At 51.5% G+C, this 19,032-nt stretch overlaps 2 protein-coding genes across 5 annotated transcripts in view; one reads left to right on the top strand and one right to left on the bottom strand.

The window, feature by feature from the left end:
• PCBD1 (pterin-4 alpha-carbinolamine dehydratase 1) overlaps positions 1-19,032 on the bottom strand; it is a 1,172,580-nt gene that overhangs the window by 741,426 nt on the left and 412,122 nt on the right. Inside the window, exon 1 of one of the 4 annotated variants that reach the window (XM_050803700.1) lies at positions 6,780-6,783. The exons of the other annotated variants lie outside the window; for them this stretch is intronic. The gene's annotated coding sequence lies outside the window, so the exon portion shown is untranslated. Of the gene's footprint in view, positions 1-6,779; positions 6,784-19,032 lie in introns of those variants that run through there. 4 annotated transcript variants of the gene reach the window in all.
• The window catches only part of LOC126962500 (cadherin-23-like), a 340,014-nt gene that overhangs the window by 207,596 nt on the left and 113,386 nt on the right, over positions 1-19,032 (top strand). Inside the window, 2 exon segments of the mRNA XM_050803593.1 lie at positions 13,644-13,756; positions 15,331-15,519. Of these exon segments, the coding sequence (XP_050659550.1) occupies positions 13,644-13,756; positions 15,331-15,519 (302 nt within the window).

The raw sequence follows: 19,032 nt of genomic DNA, 5'->3' as shown, positions 1-19,032 counted from the left end.
TTCAGGCGTTGGAGCAGGGCCTGGGCTGAGGGGGGCCTCTGCAGCCCCTAGGGGACCCCTCAAGGTCGGTCATCGGGGCTGGTTCTGCCAGTTGGTGGCCAGTTTCTATGAAGATAACTGTGTCTGAGGCTGGCTCCCTGAACCTCGTCCGACCACATCTATTTCTGGGCTGCAGAGTCCTGACGGAGCACAATTTGATTCATAAATTACCCGGCTCAAGGTGTGTGTGATGGGTTCTCCTTCCACAGATTTGAAAGTCATTCACTATGGAACTTGCAACACTTGGGGCGGGAGGGTGGGGGCAGCCATGGCACTGTCAGGATTAGTGTTCATGGAGGAAAGGTGGCAGGGAAGATGGAGAGGACTCGGAGAATCAGTGAGAGCCGCTCTCTGCCAGCTCTGTTCTCCCAGCAGCCCCAAGAGGCAGAGTCTGTCAGTGTCCCTATTTGGCAAGTGAGGAAACTGAAGCTCAAAGGTGAAATCACTTGCCAAAGGCCATGTAGCTAGAAATATTGGAGCTAGGATTTGAACTCAGTACCATCTGAGGCCCACACTGCTTCCACATGATCTCAGTGATGTGAGACAAAGGACTGAACAGATGGCAGTTGGAGGGGGAGGCTGGACCCTGGGCAGTAGGATTTGAAGGGAAGGTTCAGGGGCACCAAGCCTCTTTGTCCCACAAACTTCAGGGTGCACCCGTCCCTGCCATTGCACCCCACCCTGCCCCGCTCTGCCGGTCTTTCCTACTTAACGTCATCCAGTCTGTGACACTGCACAGCTCCACCTGCCCCAGGCACCCAGTTCACCATCTTTGATGCATCCTGACATGGGCTCAGCACTTTACAGTTTGTAAAGCATCTTCAGATTCCTTATCTCACTGAACCTCTAAACAGCCCTGTGAGCCGGGGAGGTATTCTCACCTCCAAAGAGGAAACTGAATCTCAGAATGTCCACAAGCCCGAAATGATGAAACCAGTCTCTTAAATTCACATCCACTCCTTTATTAGCTCTTCAGTTGGCTTCTTCATACATGTGCCTTGTCTTTCCCCGAAGGTGACCAATCTTCCCCATTAGACGGTGGGCTCCCTGGGGTTATGACCCACCCCATGCCTGGTATGGACAGGCCCAGTGGTACATAGGTGGTCTCTGGTGTCCCCACTTCCCGAGAAGCTCCATCCCTGGGCCCGTCTTTCCCATGTCCTGTTGCTGGATTGGAGCCAGAGAAGGGGGTGACAACATGACCAGGATGATAGACAGCATGTGCCCCCTCCTCCTGCCATAAGCCTTCTTCTCCTTGGGCATCTGATCACCGTCCTCTTTGTTTTCTTAAGTGTCTCCCCCACTCCTTCCCCCTTCGCCCTCCCTCCCCAGGACAAGGCCTTTCAGATCATCAAATATCAAACGCTGCTTAGGCGCAGACTGAGATGGCTTTATCGGGGCTGTAAATCTCCCGGAGCCCTGACCTGTCTTGAGTGCCAAGCCTCGGGTGAGTTATATGGGCCCTGCCCAGTGACAGGCAGAACAGACAGCCCTCTGGGAGGCACAGGCTAGGGGCCCTGGGGCACCTTGGCTCCCACTCTTGGCCCAAGGAGAAACCCCAGTTGAGGGGAAGCACGGGTGTTTGGGCCCACCTACCCCGGCCCCGGAGGTAACCAGGTGCCAAGCAGGCAGCAGTGGGGGACTCCTTTTCCTGCTCTCCTTTTCCTCACCTTACTCTCCTCCTGGCCAGACTCCGGGCCCCAGGGCTGAGGGAGCACCAGTCCCACACAGGAGAGACAAGGCCCATGGCAGCCGTGAGGGCTATGTGAGACCCAAAAGACCCAGGTTCTAGTCCCAGCATGGTCACTCAGTAACCATGTATCCTTGGACATGTCACTTCACCTGACAGTGCCTCAGTTTCCTCATCTGATAAATGGGTAGCAGTACTGGCTTCACAGGGTATTTTGAGGATCCAGTGAGACTGAGCATGTGAACAAACATGTAAAGCGCTTGGTCGACAGGCAGAAGCACGCATCTTCCCCATCCCTCAGGGGCAGGCAGCTGTGTGGACTAAGCCTATAGTCTCTAGAGGCAGACAGGCTGGCCTGGAATCCTGGCTCTGCCACTGACCAGTGGTGTGACTTCAGGCAAATAATTTAATCTCTCTGTGCCTCTGTTTTCTCACCTGTAAAATGGGAATAACAATAATAATGGGAGATCAGGCATGGCGGCTCATACCTGTAATCTAAGCAACATGGGAGGCTGAGGCAGGAGGATCCCTTGAGCCTAGAAGTTTGAGACTGCAATGAGCTGATTGTGCCACTGCACTCCAGGCTGGGTGACAGAGTGACATTCTGTCTCTAAAAATACAAAAAATTAAAAAAAAAAAAAAAAAGAATTGTAAAAGCAAAGAGGGGAATAATAATGATGATGCTCTTATAGAGGGAGGCCTTGAGGAGTAACTGACCAACGCACATGAAGTACTGAGCACCTCGCCTGCCATGCAGCGGGCCCACAAGAAATGTCAGCCGTTGTCATTGTCCCTTTTCTCACTACCATCACCCAGTCCATGCCCTCGTCACCAGCAGGCTTTCCTGCCTCCAGCCCACCTGCTGCAGGAACTCTTCAAAGCCAGACAAAAATCCAAACTGCTTCCTCCTCTGGGCATCAGCCTCTCCTGACGGCCTCCTGTGAACTCTCTGCTCCTCCTGCTGGCTCCCCACCTGGGAAGCCGTGGTCCCACCTCCACCCTTTTGCTCAGGCCAGTCTCCCCAGCAGAAGTGCCCTCTTCCTCCATACTGACCCCAGCGCTGCCCTCCAAGGCCCAGCTGAAGGAGTTCCTCCTCCTCCAGCCTCCCACGGAATCTTCTGGGGCCTGGCAAGCCGCCCTCAGCAGGACAGGGCCCCTTTTTGGCATAGGTCCTGTTTCCTCATCTAGATTAGATGCTTCTTGGAAGCAGAGGCCTCACCTTTCAGTGCCTCGCAGCTCGTCTGTGAGCAGACTCCTTCCTTCATCCCGGCTCATGTGGTTAGACCAAGGCGGGAAAGGCCACTGCCCTCAGGGAGATTAAATCCGGTGAATTGTTGTGAGTAATGATGTAACCCAGGAAGAGGAAGAATTGCACATTAAAATGAATCAGTTCACAAAGCAGCCTGCATCTAGCACCAAGTTGGAACACAAAGACACACACCATCAAACGTTGGGTGTGTTTTTGTTGTTGTTGTTTTTTTTTTGGTGCAGTAAAATATAAATAACATAAAATTTACCGTTTTAAAGTGTGCAATTCCGCGGCATTAATTACATTCACAGTGCTGTGCAACTGTCACCACTAGGAAGTTGTAGAACTTTGGGGATTATTTTTAAAGGAACTTGTATTGACCTTTTTTAAAAAAAAGAAAGACAATAAATGTAATGCAGATCAATCAAAAGAGAAAGTTGAAATGACTGGAGCAATGGTTCTTCATTGGGGTGACTTTGCCTCTCAGGAGACATTTGGCAATGTCTGGAGATGCTTTTGGTTGTCACATCTCGGGGAAAGTGCTACCAGCATCTAGTGCGTAGAGGCCAGGGGTGCTGCTGAACAACTCACAATGCACAGGACTGTCTCCCACAACAAAGAATTATCCAGCCCCAAATGCCACAGTGCTGAGTCTGGAAACCTCTGTCCTAGCACTATCACTCAGACAATCTGTGTTCACATTTTCCTAACATTTCATTCCTTTTTTCTATGCACATATTTTTTAAGCCAAAAAAATTATCTTATGGAACTGTGCTATCACTGTCCCTTTTTCAAACACGTCATAAACACATCTATTTTTTCAAGTTAAAGCATCTCTTCTGCAACGTTTTAGTGGCTTGCTGATTTCATATCATAACTTATTTAACGAATCCCCTATTGTTGGACATGTAGGTTATCTCCAGTTTTTCTTACTAAACAGCACTATGGTGAACATCCTGGTGGCTGCATGTATGGACACATTCATGATTATTCCCTTTGAAGAAATTCTCTCCATGGCAGTGTAAAGGTTTTTCAGGAAATAGGTTCTTATTTCAGCCATAGTCCCTGGTGATGTCTTTCTGGTCCCCATCAAAACATCCTCAGAGGACCAGGGGCCGCCTCTCTGAGGCTTTCCATTTTACAGGGAGCCATGCACAGAGCATTGCTGTGGGTGGAAGAGTGTGGCTTGACCCTTAGCAAACTGGCATGATAGATTTCACTATCTTTGGCCACTCGAGTTAATGCTTCATAAATTGGAGCCAGTTATTAGCAAATTAATCAGGGTCCAGTGTGTAGCCTTATTAGGAGAGGTATCATTTGTTGGTTTAAGTGAGCTTGATAAAAACTGCTGTTGTGTAAAATGCCTGTAAGACAAGCAGACTGCAGTTCACACCTACTTGAGGGACTGGAAGGTTGTCTCGCCCTGACTGGACAGTAATAACTGTAATTAACTGAGACGGCTCAGCTGAAACAAACATATCACTATGGCTGCATCAGGAGGGTACTACAGCCCCAACTGGAATTGCTAATTGGCTGGTCCCTCCTCATGGGCCCTAGTGCAGCTGTGGCGTCTTTATGATGTGTGACATCAGGAGTCACCCCAGTATTGCTCTGCTCCGTAGCCTTTTGGACCAGCCTCAGAGTGGCCCTCAGACAGTCCTGCTGTGGCCCATTCATCCATTCAGAAAACATTGATTGGTCACCTGCTAGGCATCTGCTGGGCACTTGGGGAAACCAGTCCTGCCCTCCTGGGGCTTACATTCCAGTGGGGAGAAACAGACCATAAGAAACACATAAACAGATGGAAGAGAGGTTCAGAAAGTAGAAGTGCTTTGAAATAAATAAAAGAGGATAGTGGAGAGAGAGTGACAGGGGTGAGGGTGGGAAGGTAGGGGTAACTGGAGAGGAATCCGAGGAATGACATTTGAGTGGAGGCCTGAATGCACACAGAGCGGATCTGCAGGAAGAGGCTCCAGTCAGCTTGGGAAGCTTTGGGGAGGGGCAGTCTTCCCCCACCCCGCCTGACCCAGAATCCTTATGCAGCAGCAGACTCTCGGCTGGTCCCCTCTCCTGGTTGAAAGCCGAGGTAACCCACACCGCTGGTTGCCATATGTTGATCGTGTGGCTGTTGAATGCAGCCCAGCCCAGATGCCAACCAGGATGCAGGCCCCTTTTGTCATCAGGCAGCTAAGTAACGATTTTTAATTCATAAGATGTCTTGCTCAAAGCCCATATCTCATACTGGCTCCCAGTTTTCATTATACAGTGATACAACTGTATACCAGTCAAAATGATATGGCTCCACTGGATAGCGAAGGGCCTGCAGGCCAGCCTGTGCCAGGGTCCCAGGGGCTTAGGCTGCCCACATGCAACTGCTTAATGGGCTACGTGTGGCAGGGGAGACAGGAAGGGCCAGGGCCTCTGAATGGGACATGAACTATTTAGCTTCCTGGAAGCTGAGTTTAATTCCTTGCTCCACCTCTCACTGCCTGGATGATCGAGTGCAGGTTATTTTTAACCTCTCTGCGCCTCAGTTTCCTCCTCTGTGAGATGAGGATAGTGTGTCTGTCTCAGGGGTTTTGTGAGACTGAATGAGACATGCATACAAAACACTTTGCACAGTGCCCCGCACAAGGTAAGAACTCAGAACTCAGTCCATGCTGGCCATTGTAGGACCTGCCCCTCACAACTGGGTGAGAGGGGCCACAGCTGGGACCAGCTTGCTCTGATTCTACTATTCCAAAAACAGGCGTGGCCAGGTGTGGTGGCTCACACCTGTAATCCCAGCACTTTGGGAGGCCGAGGTCAGAGGATTGCTTGAGCCCAGGGGTTCAAGACCAGCCTGGGCAACATGGTGAAATCCTGTCTCTACAAAAAATACAAAAATTAGCTGAGCGCAGTGGTGTGCACCTGCAGTCCCAGGTATGAGGGAGGCTGAGGTGAGAGGATCGCTTGAGCTGGAGAGGTTAAGGCTGCAGTGAACTGTGATCAAGCCACTACACTCCAGCCTGGGTGACAGAACAAGACTCTGTCTCAAAACAAAAGGAAAGAAAGAAAAGAAAAGAAAAAAAAGGAAAAAGGCGTGGCAGGAAAGAAGAAACCAAAGTGTCCACCTACTACGTGTCAGGCACCACAATAAGTGCCTTATGTACATGATCTCACCTGATGCTCACACAGCCTGGTGAGGTGGGAGCTGTTATCCACACTTTACAGATGGGGAATTCGGCCCAAAGGAATGAGTGGTTTGCAGGAGGTCTCACAACTGGTAAGTGGTGGAGCTGTTGTTGGAACCTAGATCTTTTTCACACCCTGCAAGTTCATGCTCACTAGGCGGTCTTCACCAGGGTGTTGACGTAATAGACTCCAGGCACAGACCATGACTAGAAGAGAGACCATTGGAAGGAATGGAAGCAAATGCCAGTTCTGCTCCCTTCCCCAGGTAAAGTCCCTGACGCTGGACCTGGGCAGGACCAGGTGACCAAGACAGAGGCCACAGTGGGGACGAGGGCCGCACAGGTCAATCTCATCCAGCCTCCCACCTCCATTCAGACACTGCCGTTTAAAGAGATGGCTGCTTATGCCCAGCTCCTAAGATCCCGAGCTCCTCATAAGCCATGGCTTTTTTCTTCTCTTCTCTCCCCTGCAGCCCCAATACAGGACTAGGCCCCAAGTATGCCGCTGCCTCTTACATACTGGTTGACCCTTTGGAATTGCTGCAGAGGGAGGAAGAGAAACTTCAGGCCATCCAACAAATACATAATGAGCGCTGTTCCGGGGACTGCCAGACATGGCAGCCTGAGACCCCGGCCCTTATCCTCAAGGCCACGCTGGTCTCCAGGCATGAGAATTAAAGAGGCTCCACCGCACAAGGCAGCTGCCTCATGAGTTTTGAGCCCAGCACTCAAGGGCTTAGAGGAGCCAGAGGTGGCAGAGCCTCCAGGCGAGACATGCGGGTGGGCTTCCTATAGCAGGTGATACTGGACCTTCAGAAAGAGCAGTTCCCAGGCTGAGTAGGAAGCCTTGGGTTTTCCTTTAACTCTGAGTGCAGGAGAGCAGAGGCAGGACGCAGGGGCTGTTAGCCCAGCGGAGCAGACAAAGCAATTGAAAGTCATCAGCCTGTGTTCCCGCACGCACCACCGGCCACTCACTAAACTGCTTTTCGCCCAGACCCAGCTCCGCTGTGGGTCAAGATGCTGCCGATGAGATAACAAGGGGACAAGATGTGGGAATGATGAGATTTGGCAGCAGGCAGGAGGGGCGATGCTGCAGGTAGAGCAGGGTGCGTGAAGGGGGGTAGCCTTCCAGCCTGGAAGAAGAAAGAGATAGGGGGATGAGCCTAAGCTCCCCTGCCCCACATGGCTCAAAGAGAGAGAGCTGCCCCCGCTCACACACACATCGGACCTTCTACCCCCTGCTGCAGCCCCTCCCAGTCCACTTCCCTCTCCCTCTCCCACTCCCTTTGACCAGCTGGAAAACAGCAGAAGCCCTTTGCTTGACTCTGCGGTGCCCTCTAGCTGCCACTCAGCCTTTTGCCTTGTTTTTTACACCAAACTCTGGGCAGCAGCACCTGAGCACCTGCACTCACTGTCCCCACATCCCTGCCCCACCGTCCCTCAGTATCTTAAAGTCTGACTCTGGGGACATCTGAAGACCCAGTCAGTGGCCTTTGCCAAACCTTCCTCTTCCTGAGCTCTCTGCTCTGTCTGACCCCGCTGACTGTCTCTTTCTCGGGACTGCCTCCTTTCCTGACTCTGGGCACCCGGCACTAGCCTGGTCTCCCATCTACCTCTCTGGCCATTGCCTCTCTGTCTCCTTCACTGCCTTCTAGATATTCCTGCTTATACTCGTCCAATTATACATCTGCCATAAAGGCCAGCCTCGCCTGGTGCTCTTTTCCCCAGTGTCTGACAAACGTCGCCGGCCCATTGTGCTGACAGCTTTTGTCTCTAGCCTTACCTTCCCCCACCAGTCCCCGTGGTAGGCCACCTCCCCAGCTACCTGGAAGACATCACAACATGGGCATTCTGCTGCTGTGTAAAACTCTACCATGGAGGAATTTATTTAGAACTTTCCAGAATTTGTAAGGACTCCCTCGTGTGTGTGTGTATGTGTGTGTGTGTGTGTGTGTGTGATGGAGTCTCACTTTGTCACCCAGGCTGGAGTGAACAATGGCATGATCTTGGCTCACTGCAACCTCTGCCTCCCGGGTTAAAACAATTCTCCTGCCTCAGCCTCCCGAGTGCTTGGATTATAGGCACCTGCCACCACACCTGGCTAATGTTTGTATTTGTAGTAGAGATGGGGTTTCACTGTGTTGGCCACACTGTTCTTGAACTCCTGACCTCAAGTAATGCGTCCATCTCGGCCTCCCAATGTGCTGGGATTACAGGTATGAGCCACTGTGCCCAGCCCTAGGACTCCCTCTTGGGGAAGAAGTCACTTTGTTGACACTGCACTCTATGAAGGATGATGATCTCTTATTTGCCTCATCCTGTTTCCTTGCCCCATAGCACAGGGCCGGGCACAGAATGTGCACAAATGTGTGGAAAGCAAACGCTTGCAGGTAGAAAAAGAGAAATGTAAATCTAAGTCCAAGCTGGTCACTTGCTGGCCATGTGACCTTAGGCAAGTTATTGAACATCTCTGAGCCTGCTTCCTCACACAAAAGATGGGATATCTTCTTATAAGGTGGTTGCAACGAATAGGTGATGTGATTGTGCAAACAGCTTAGCTCAGTGCCTGGTACATGGTGTTTGATAAGTAGTGGCTACTACTTTTTAATAAATAGGAGAATGAAGGCTGCAATCCCCACCCCCACCCCCCACCCCCGCCCAGCAGCCTTTCACACATGATTCATTCCTCCCAGCCTCTCTCTTGCGAATCTGAAAAGGTCTTGATTCCTGGAGCTCCTAGAGGAGGTGGTTGCCCCCAGGAAAAACAACAGGGCCAGTAATGACCTGCTTTTTTCTTTTGTGATCACTTTGAATCACCAGTTCCCAGAATCCTTACAGTGGTAAAAGTGCAACCCCCACCGCACCTCCAAAACCCCTCCCCTACCAGATACACCCCCACCCCGGAACTCAGGACAGCACCTGTCCGCCCGGGGAAAGCAGCTGCCCTTCTGCTCAGCAGTGGGGCTGAACAGATGAAAGTCGTCCCTGGTGAGTGCCCCCAGCCCCCCAGCCCCCCATGGGACTTGGATAAAGAATGTCTGGGAGACCAGAAGGCGGACACGGAGGTATTAGTTTCCAGGAGAGCAGAGAAACTTGCATGTGTGGCTGCCAAGCCCACAGCGCCTGTGGAGGGGAGGATGTGGAAGTGTGGGAAGAAGGGAGGGCAGTGAGGCAGGGAAGTGGAGTTCTCTGCACCCACCATCCTGAATGAGCGGGGAGCAGAGGCCAGAGCTCTGGGTTCAGGGCCCTGTGGGCCTGAGGGTTTTGTTCTCGGCCTCAGGCCAGGGCAGCCTGTAAACACTAGCCCTCTATGGTGAGGTTGTCCTGGTAAAAGTGTGGGGTTGGCTCAGTGTCACTGCGGGGAAAACAGCTGTAGGCACAGGCTGCTGGGGTGGTGGGAGAGACCACGGTGGTACCATCTTGGTAAAGCACAGGCAGCCAACATTTGTTCGGAGCTTCCTATGTCCCCAGCATTGTATTAACTTATTTAATCCTTAAAGTGACAGCCTGGGGTGGGTTCTATTATTACCCCCATTTTACAGACCAAGAAACTGAGGCCCACGTATAAGTCACTTGATCAAGGTCACACAGCCATTGAGTAGCAGAACCATGATTTGAACCCACGCAGTCTGTCTCCAGAGGGTGTAATCTTAATCATTTCTGTTTTCCAAATTGCTTCTCTTCAGGGGCCTTAGCTCAGCAAGTACTTACACTTTCAATTGTGTGGTTATATCATGAATGTCTGTCTTCACAGACAATTCATATGAGACTGAAGGCATGAACTTTGCCTGCTTTTCTTTCCTGATTATCCAACACCTTGCACACAGTAGGTGCTCAATATGAACTTGAAGGAATGCGTGAATAAAAAAATCAATGAATCTTTGAATGAGACATGCCCTCGGCCTTTCTAGCTTAGGGCGCAGGGCTCATCTCCTGCCCCTGCTCAAGCCTAGCAGCATCCCAGCGAGCGCCAGCGTTGCTATGGTGACAGTAAGAGCATCTTACCAAGCATCTCACTGAGTCAGTCCTCACTCAGGTGGCCTTGTTGGCTCCCTAGGTGTGGCTCTTTCTGGGTGTTGATCCAGGGAGTTAGTCACCGGTGCTTGGCAGGAGTGGGAAGGTGTACTCCATGCAAACAGATGTGTGAAAAAGAAGTGTGTGTGTGTGTGTGTGTGTGTGTGTGTGTGTGTGTCTTGAGTTTGGTTGAATGTGGACCGTGGGGGGGTACTTGCCTGCAGGTTTGTTGGAGAAGGTTGCCTAGGTTGGGGCATGGGGTGTCTTATGTGCTGGAGACAGATGCTGGGTTTGGGGTGGACAGTGTGGACATGAACGGGGCGTAAAAGCTGAGTGAAGAAATGCAAGTGAGTGTTCCAGGGTTGAAACCCCTATTTTTCAAACCAAAAGCGAAAGCACAGCATTCAACAAGGGGCTTCAGGTTTGTGAATGATTTATAAGAAAAATCTCACAAAGATAAAAATTGAATCACATTTAGTTAAACATTTGATAGCTTCCTTTATTGAAAAAAGGAAATTTATATGAAAATCTGGAATGCCGGGATGCTGTCTGTGGGGGCTGGGGAGGGGACCCCTGCCTGTGAGCATATTGGGGCAGGGGTGGGAGGCTGGAGGCTCTGAGGTCTTGCCTCAGGGCAGCCCTTCAGCTCAGCCTTAGGGGCTCAGAGGACCTCGGCCCCTACACGGCCCTGCACGGCCTCTGCTTCACCCAACCACAGCACTGATCACCCTGTACTATGAGTACCTGGTTGAGCACTGTGGCCCCGATTAAAATGTATCACCAGTATATATATACATATTTATATGTATATATATAACATATAATATATGTTTTTTGAGACAGAGTCTTGCTCTGTCACCCAGGCTGGAGTGCAGTGGCGTGATCTTGGCTCACTGCAACCTCTGCCTCCCAGCTTCAAGCGATTCTTATGCCTCAGCCTCCTGAGTAGCTGGAATTACAGACATGCGCCACCACACCCAGCTAATTTTTTTGTATTTTTAGTAGAGATGTTGGCCAGGCTGGTCTTGAACTCCCGACCTCAAGTGATCTGCCCGCCTCCACCTCCCAAAGTGCTGGGATTACAGGCGTGAGCCACCGTGCCCTGCCTGTATGCTCATTAGAGAAGCACAATAACTGTTTGTTGAATGAATGAACAGATGAAAGCACACATTTCGTTTCTCTAGCAGCAAAATTCTCAGCTAAAGGAACTCCCTTCTATCACACATTTGTACACCTCCTTGCAATCCTGTCCCCACAACTCCCCACTATGCAAACACAGCCATACAAAACCCAGCAGGAAGGCACCTAGGTCTCTCTATGGCTGGGAAAGGAAGCCTTAGGCAAGGGGATAGCTACAGTGACACCCTCTCCTGGGCTGGCCCCATGTTAGAGATTCTGAAGCCATAGACTGATAGACTGAGTTCTAAACAGGCCCCACTGTCTGCATCTTCTCCCTGGCCTTGCCAAGCCCATGCTTGGCAGGCTGGGAGGACAGGTGAGAGCGGCCACTAGCCACCAACCTGGGTAGAAGTAAGCTGCCGTGCTGACTAGCACAGGCAGGTGACTCAGCATGGGTTGACTGAGAATAGCTTCTGTCCCGAAGTCTAAAGTTAGAAGAGGAAATTGCCCCGACCCTTGACTTTTTCCCTAGTTAATCCAAGAGATGCTATGAGCCTCTGGTACATGCAGATCCCTTTAGAGATGGGGAAGGGGAAGACCTGGGAGCTACAGCTGCTTCCACGGTGATTCTGGTGTTCACCTGCGGGTGTTGAAGCCTTGGGTATTAATTCTTGGGTATTAATGGAATCAGTGCCCATCCGTCCTCTTCCCCAGTCCTGCTCGTTCTCCAGGAACCACCTCAAACGATAACAATGACAACACTTATTTTGTGCCAGGAATGGTCCCAAAGCAATATATCTATACTTTCACACTTATTTAATCCTCATAACCCTATGAGGCAGATGCCATTATTATCTGTATTTCACAAGTGAGGAAACCAGGGCACAGAGGGGTTAGGTAAGTTGCCCAAGGTCACACAGCCAGTCAGTGTTCCAGGGAATTAATGACATCTCCTCTATGGAGCTTTCCTTCTTTGAGATTTCCCATCTGTAAACAGCCTCTCCCTGCTGTGAACTCAGAGATGCTGCTTCTGGTGAGTACCAGAGATCACTTACTAGGCTGCAAGTGCTTTGGCGTCAGAATTCCTGGCACGCTGATATCTGCATGCCCAACAGCGCCCAGCTCAGGGCCTGCTATAGGAAAGCCTACCCCAGAGACTGCTGGGTGGGTGAATGAATGGGAGTGAGTGAGTATGTGAATGAGCCAACAAACAGGTTCATGAAGAGAGAGCCGAATGGAATTGGGATTTTCCCAGGTGAATTCACAGGCTGGTGGGAAGGGCATATGGGCAAGGCAGCAGCCCATGCAGGACTAGCCCAGGTGGGGAACATGCCTGCCACTGTGTGCCCAGCATTGGCCAGGTACCTTAAGGGACAGTCATGAAAGGTCCTCATCTTCAGAGGGCCGGGAAAGGAGATCCAATTAACACCCAAGAAGCAACTGGGGAACAGTTAGTTACAAAACAGTGACTACTGCCTGTGGGGACTGGAAGGGGCCAGTTAGAGAAGTCAGGACTGCCTTTCTGGAGGAGGAGGAGGAGAAGAGGCTGGCACTGAGCTAGGCAGAGGGTGAGGACAAGAGAGAAAGACAGACGCTAGAAGATGAGGAGGCGGGAAAGAGCATAGTGATCTGGAGAAACGCGAGGATGCCAGTGTGAGTTTCTGTGGAGAGGAAGCAGAAATTGAAGCTGGCAGAGGGAGAGGCGTGGGTTTACAGAGACGTAGGTTTGAGGCAAGTGTGGCTCATAGATAATTTTTGCCAGGACTTTAAATATGTATCTTAAATTTTAATAAGTACTTAACATAGTACTTATTTTTTAATTATGTCTTTAATTTACATTTGTTGTAAAAGGAAACTTTACATCACTGTCATAAATTGAAAATGAATAGAATAGAATAGAATAGAATAGAATAGAATAGAATAGAATAGAATAGAATAGAATAGAATAGAACCAGACCATAAGAATAAGCACAAGAGAAACAAAACCAAGTTACTGCATCCTGGCTGGTGTCCACTCCCTTTGGAAGGCTCTGAGCCTGAAGCCTGCTCTCTCTTTGTTAAAAAAGAAATCAAGCGAGTCTAGGGAAGTGTTAAAGCATAGTAGCACCAAACCAAGACTTTCTCCATAGCTGGGTCAGCGAGACCAGAAGGAGATGGGAAAGGCCACGCTGTTCTCCTTCTGGGACCTGGTGCTGTCTGCCGGCTGCTCCATGGACTCCAGGGCTCTTTCTGTTACTCTTGAACCAGCATTCATTTCAGTAACTGATGAGTCTTTAATGCCCAGAGAGGAGCCCTGGCCCCAGCTCCATGCCCCCCTGCCCTGTGCCCGGTCACACCTGAATGCTTCTCTCTCTTGCAGGGAATACCAACAGCATCTTTGCCCTGGACTACATCAGCGGAGCACTGACCTTGAATGGCCTGCTGGACCGGGAGAACCCCCTGTACAGCCATGGCTTCATCCTGACTGTGAAGGTGAGAACTACATGGGCACCTCCACCCCAGGTAGAGGGGATGCCCCCGCTCAGATGCCAGCCTCCAGTGGTGTCCAAGAGCTCCTGCCCCGGTGGTGGCTCTAGAAGCACATCGCTTCCGTGCTCTCACCCTGCACTGCCTCCCGGGGCTGTGCCCAGGGCCCCATTAGGAAGGCACCCAAATTATGAAGTTGGTGTGCTGGGCGTGCCACATCCATTATCAACAACCACATGGGATGGAACTTGTATGCCCTCTCAGTGGGAGGCACCCAGTAGGTGCTCATCCTGTGGTCCTTCCTTACTGTTGTCCCAGGATTCCAAGTTCTCTGTTGCAGCCACCTAGAATTCTGGAACTTGCCCCGTTTCTGGGGTTCTGTCCCACTTCCAAGTGCCACGGCTTCCTGGGTTAAGAAACAGCAATGCAGCAGGGAGGAAAGGAGGTGCTGGGGTCCCCACCCCAGAATGTGAGGCAGAGCTACAGTCCCACAACCCCTGCAGCCGCCTGCCACTCACGGTCGGTTTTAATTCAAATCAGTGACTTGCAGAGCCATTCCCTGAGAAACCCATTTGGGGGTATGGATCCTGTCTGAGCCACAGGGGCTCTTCCCAGCCCAGGCCATCAGCCATCGATTGAGAGAAATGGGCAGCCCAAAGACTGAGGCCAGGGGCTCTGGGAAGGAGGCCCTTCCATTGCCATGGGGAGGACGGTGCAGCCCAGCCTGGCCCTTAATTGCTGTCCTTGACCTTGAGAGACCCTGCTGTTCAGGTGTGGGTTAGCCATGGGAGGGTGTGCTCACACCACCATCCTTCCCTCCCGTCTGTTCTCCTCCCATGGAGGTGAGGTGGTCAGGTCCACCAGAGAGAGCTGCCCCCTGGTCCCAGCACCCCACTGTGGGACTTGAACTCTTTCTGTCTTTATATAAAATGTGGGGGGGTGTTCTCACACTTAGCTGTGAACCCGAATCCCCTGGGAAGCTATTGAAAGGTATCTGTTCCTGTGTCTCTTTCCCGGAGAGATTCAGATTCAGGTTGAAGTCAGAACTGGGAACGGGCACTTCTGGGCCCATGGCTCTGGCCCACAGACTGGACACCCAGTTATCTGAATCAGTCCATCTATGCTGACGCTGACCCCCAGTGCCGAGCACAGGGTTCAGGACATAGCAGATGCTCAGTTGTCTTGATTAACCACCAGCACAAACGTTCTTGGCCTCAGTTTCACCATCTGCCAAAGAGGATGAAGACTTCCCCCTTGTCCCTCAATGAACCCCCAGATCTGTCTTGTCCTCACCCCATCTCATCCATCTGCTATCCGTCTTAGGCTCCTACTACCTGAGCTAGAAATCGACTCTGGCTGTGAATCCCTGTACAAGTTACTTAATCTCTCTGAGCCTCAGTTTCCTTATCACTAAAATGGGGATGCTAACGATAAAATCTTCCTCCTGGAGTTGGGGTGAGGATTAGATGGGATCATTCACCTTGAATCACAGTGGCTGGTGCTGAGAAAGTCCTTGGTAAGCAAGAGCTGTTGCTGTGATTAGCTGCCTTCACCCCGGGGTGACCGGTCTCTGTCCGCAGGGCACGGAGCTGAACGATGACCGCACCCCATCTGACGCTACAGTCACCACGACCTTCAATATCCTGGTTATTGACATCAATGACAACGCCCCGGAGTTCAACAGCTCCGAGTACAGCGTGGCCATCACTGAGCTGGCACAGGTCGGCTTTGCCCTTCCACTCTTCATCCAGGTGGTGGACAAGGATGAGGTGAGTCCCTGGACACATGGCCCATGCAGACCCACCACCCATCTGGGCCCACCACCCATCCGGACCACCCCCCTGCCTGGGCTGTCCAGGTCCTCAGCTATAAAATAGAAACAAACATTGCAGCACCCCACTCCTGGTAGGTTCTGAGGATAAATAAGGCTGAAAAAAAAAAAAAAAAACATCACTAGTCTCTACTTTTGGATTACCCCCTACACCCTGCAAAAAACATGTGAGCACATGTTTCCATATGTGTGGTTATTATTTAGAAGTTACGTACATGATCATCATACTAATCTAGTAGAGACATTGTAAAGCATGCACAAAAATGCAATTTTAAAAGGTAGAAATAAGGCCAGGTGCAGTGGCTCACGCCTGTAATCCCAACACTTTGGGAGGCCGGCAGATCACGAAGTCAGAAGTTCGAGACCAGCCTGGCCAACGTGGCGAAACCCCGTCTCTACTAAAAATACAAAAATTAGCCGGGCGTGGTGGCAGGCACCTGTAATCCCAGCTATGTGAGAGGCTGAGGCAGGAGAATCGCTTGAACCTGGGAGGTGGAGGTTGCAGTGAGCTGAGATAGCACCATTGTACTCCAGCCTGGGCAACAAGAGCAAGACTCCATCTCAAAAAAAAAAAAAGTAGAAATAAACCATATGTGTATTTTCACACACCCTGATGGATCCTCTGCTGCCCTCTCTGGGATGCCTGTACTCATTTTTGCTCCTGTTCAAATAATGACCTTAGCAGAAAGTCTAATTCCTATTTTTGATGTAATAATGACCCCAACTTTTCCATGTGAAGAGTGAAAGGACCTAAGTGCTTTGGAGGGGATCCCACGCCATAAGAAGACCCCTGCATCACCAGGGGTCTGCCCTGGCTGGAACCAGTCTTAAAAGGAAGTAAGGGAGAGCTGCAGAGGACAAGGAAGGAGGCTCAGGTTGGGGGCAGCCCCCTGCACTGCTCCTGCCACACCCTGCATCACAGGGGCAAGGGTGGGGAGGGGCAGGGTGGCCAGGCCTCTATGAGTTGGGGCCAGGTCTCCATCCCTTCAGGACCCTCTCAGCCTGCCTCCTCCCCTGCCCTCACCCCTCCTTGTGCCCCATCTCCCTGCCTGTTAGCAGCTGCCATGCTAATAGGACTTCTATTTATTACTGCTGCTCCTCCTGGCCCACTCTGCTCAGGAATTCCATTAGGTTTTCCAGCCTGAGGTGCTTCTCTTCAATTACTCCTTGCGTGGGTCTGCCATGGTGGCCTTGCTCCAGGCTGGTCTTCCTCCACCACCCTCGGAGGAGCCGTCTCTACTCTGGCTGCTTCGCAAGCGGCCCTCCCTGTTGACCCAGGAGCCCCTCTGCCCACGTCTCTTGCCCACTTCCGTCAGCTCCTCTCAACCAGACACGGTCCCCCCAAGGACTCAGGGCACGTGGGCAAGTCAGTCCCACCATGCTCATGTGTGTGTGCTCAGGTGTGTGTGCACACGTGTGTGTGTGTGTGTGTGTACATGTGTGTCTCCACCTCCTGCTAAGGCATTCCATACCTATCTGTCTGAGGTAACTAAAGTATGTATTGATCACCTACTGTTTACAAGGAGCTATATTTAGCCTCTTGGGGAGCCAAGTGTAACCCATGGTCCTTGTCCCAAGGAGTCAACAGTGTGTTGATACAAATACAGTATGTACATTTTAAAATATGTTTTAAAGCCAGGCACAGTGGCTCACACCTGTAGTCCCAGCACTTTGGGAGGCCGAGGCAGGTGGATCGCTTGAGACGAGGAGTTCAAGACCTGCCTGGGCAACGTGGTGAAACCCCACCTCACTAAAAATACAAAAATTAGCCAGGCATGATAGTGTGCTCCTGTAATCCCAGCTACTCAGGAGGCTGAGGCATGAGAATTGCTTGAACCTGGGAGGCAGAGGTTGCAATGAGTAGAGATTGCGCCACTGCACTCCATCCTAGGTGACCCTGTCTCAAAAAAAAAACCCAAAAAACATATTTTTTAATGTAGCAGTTTTAAAAGGTGGAAAAAACAGGTATTAAAACAAGTTATAATATGTTCTCACACCCTAATGGATCACTTTGTATTCCCCTTTAGGGCAGGCACCTCCTTTTGGAGATGACTGTATGAATGAGATGCTCAGAAGAAAGTCCCATCTGTGGTTTCAGGAGAACCATAATGCCCAAGAGAAAAGAAATATGGATACCAGTGTGGGGTCCAGGTCCAGTGACCACAGGCAGGGAGGAGTCAGCTGGAGAAGGGGCAGTAGGGGCTGGGAGGATCAGGAGAGGCTCTATGGTGAGAAGGGCCTAGGGCTGCTCCCAGGGACACACAGGAAGGTCGGCTGGCCAGAGCAGGCCATAATCCAGGCAAGCAAGGATATGTGCAGTGGGGAGGCAGGCCAGGACCCCAGCCAAGGAATTGAGGCTTGATCTTGGAGGCAACCCAGCAAGGGAAGGCAGCTTGTGTGGGGGCGGCACAAGCTCTGGAGTCAGATAGGGCCTGTGTTTCAGCCTGGCCTTGCCATGTACTAGCTGTGTGACCTCAGGTAAAGTAATGAGCCTCACTTTGTCCATTTGTTTAAAAAGGAATAGAAAAGAAAGAGAATGTATCCATCAGCTTATATTGCAGTAACGAGTTAGCCCCACATAAAGGTTGATTTCTCATGCGGATGAGAGGCCAGCACAGGTGGGCAGGGAAAGCCCACCCCATGTAGTCGCTGACGGGCACAATCTGCAGGTCCCTCGGTCCCTGCAGCACGGAAAAGGCAGCTGGAGGCCTAAGCACCAGCTCTTCTGTGCTTCATCCCAGAAGTGGCTCTGCGACTTCTACCCAATGACTATTGGCCAGAACTAGTTATGTGCCTCCACCTCGCCACCAGCAGGCCAGGAAGCATGGGGAAGGTGCCAAGTAGGTTGTCTCTGCCACAGAGGAGGCATGTACAGGGCGCGGCACAGCACCTGTCTCACAAACATTAGCCGTTGTCATCATTTAGGAGCTGTAGCTCCTGACCAGGACTGGGTCCAGCGAGCACTGCCAGCTATAAGGCTGGAACCCCCCAGGCCTTCTCACCCCAGCTGTTTGAGGGCAATGTAACCCTGACACCTCCGGTTTTATCTCAGGCTCCCTTTGCTAGAAGCGCTTTCTGAAATGTCTGCAGGAATGCTCAGGGGTATCTGGGTCCAACCCGCCTCTAGTGACTGCCCCCCACCCAGGCTCAGCCATTGGCATACCCACTGCGGTCAGGGCACCCAATGCCACCAGGGACCATTCCCTGCTCTCCATGGCTGTTTTCCCAAGGGAGCTGGTCAGTGTCTCTGACAATGCAAGCCTGGCCTCCTCTTCTCCGGGGCACAGTGAGTTGCAGAGACAGAGCCAATGAGGAGAGGCAGCCCAGGAGCCCAGGCCACCCAACCCTGAGGTCACCTTGGCCATCTTCCAGCCTCCGGGTGGGGTGGCCCCCAAACCATCCCGCATGTGGCACTGGGCCCATTCCTCAATAAGAGGGAGGGATGAGTTGC

Source organism: Macaca thibetana, chromosome 9 (assembly GCF_024542745.1).
Source record: "Macaca thibetana thibetana isolate TM-01 chromosome 9, ASM2454274v1, whole genome shotgun sequence".
Lineage (NCBI taxonomy): Eukaryota > Metazoa > Chordata > Mammalia > Primates > Cercopithecidae > Macaca > Macaca thibetana.
The sequence above is the reverse complement of the archived record's forward strand: the minus strand, read 5'-3'. Positions and strand labels throughout refer to the sequence as shown.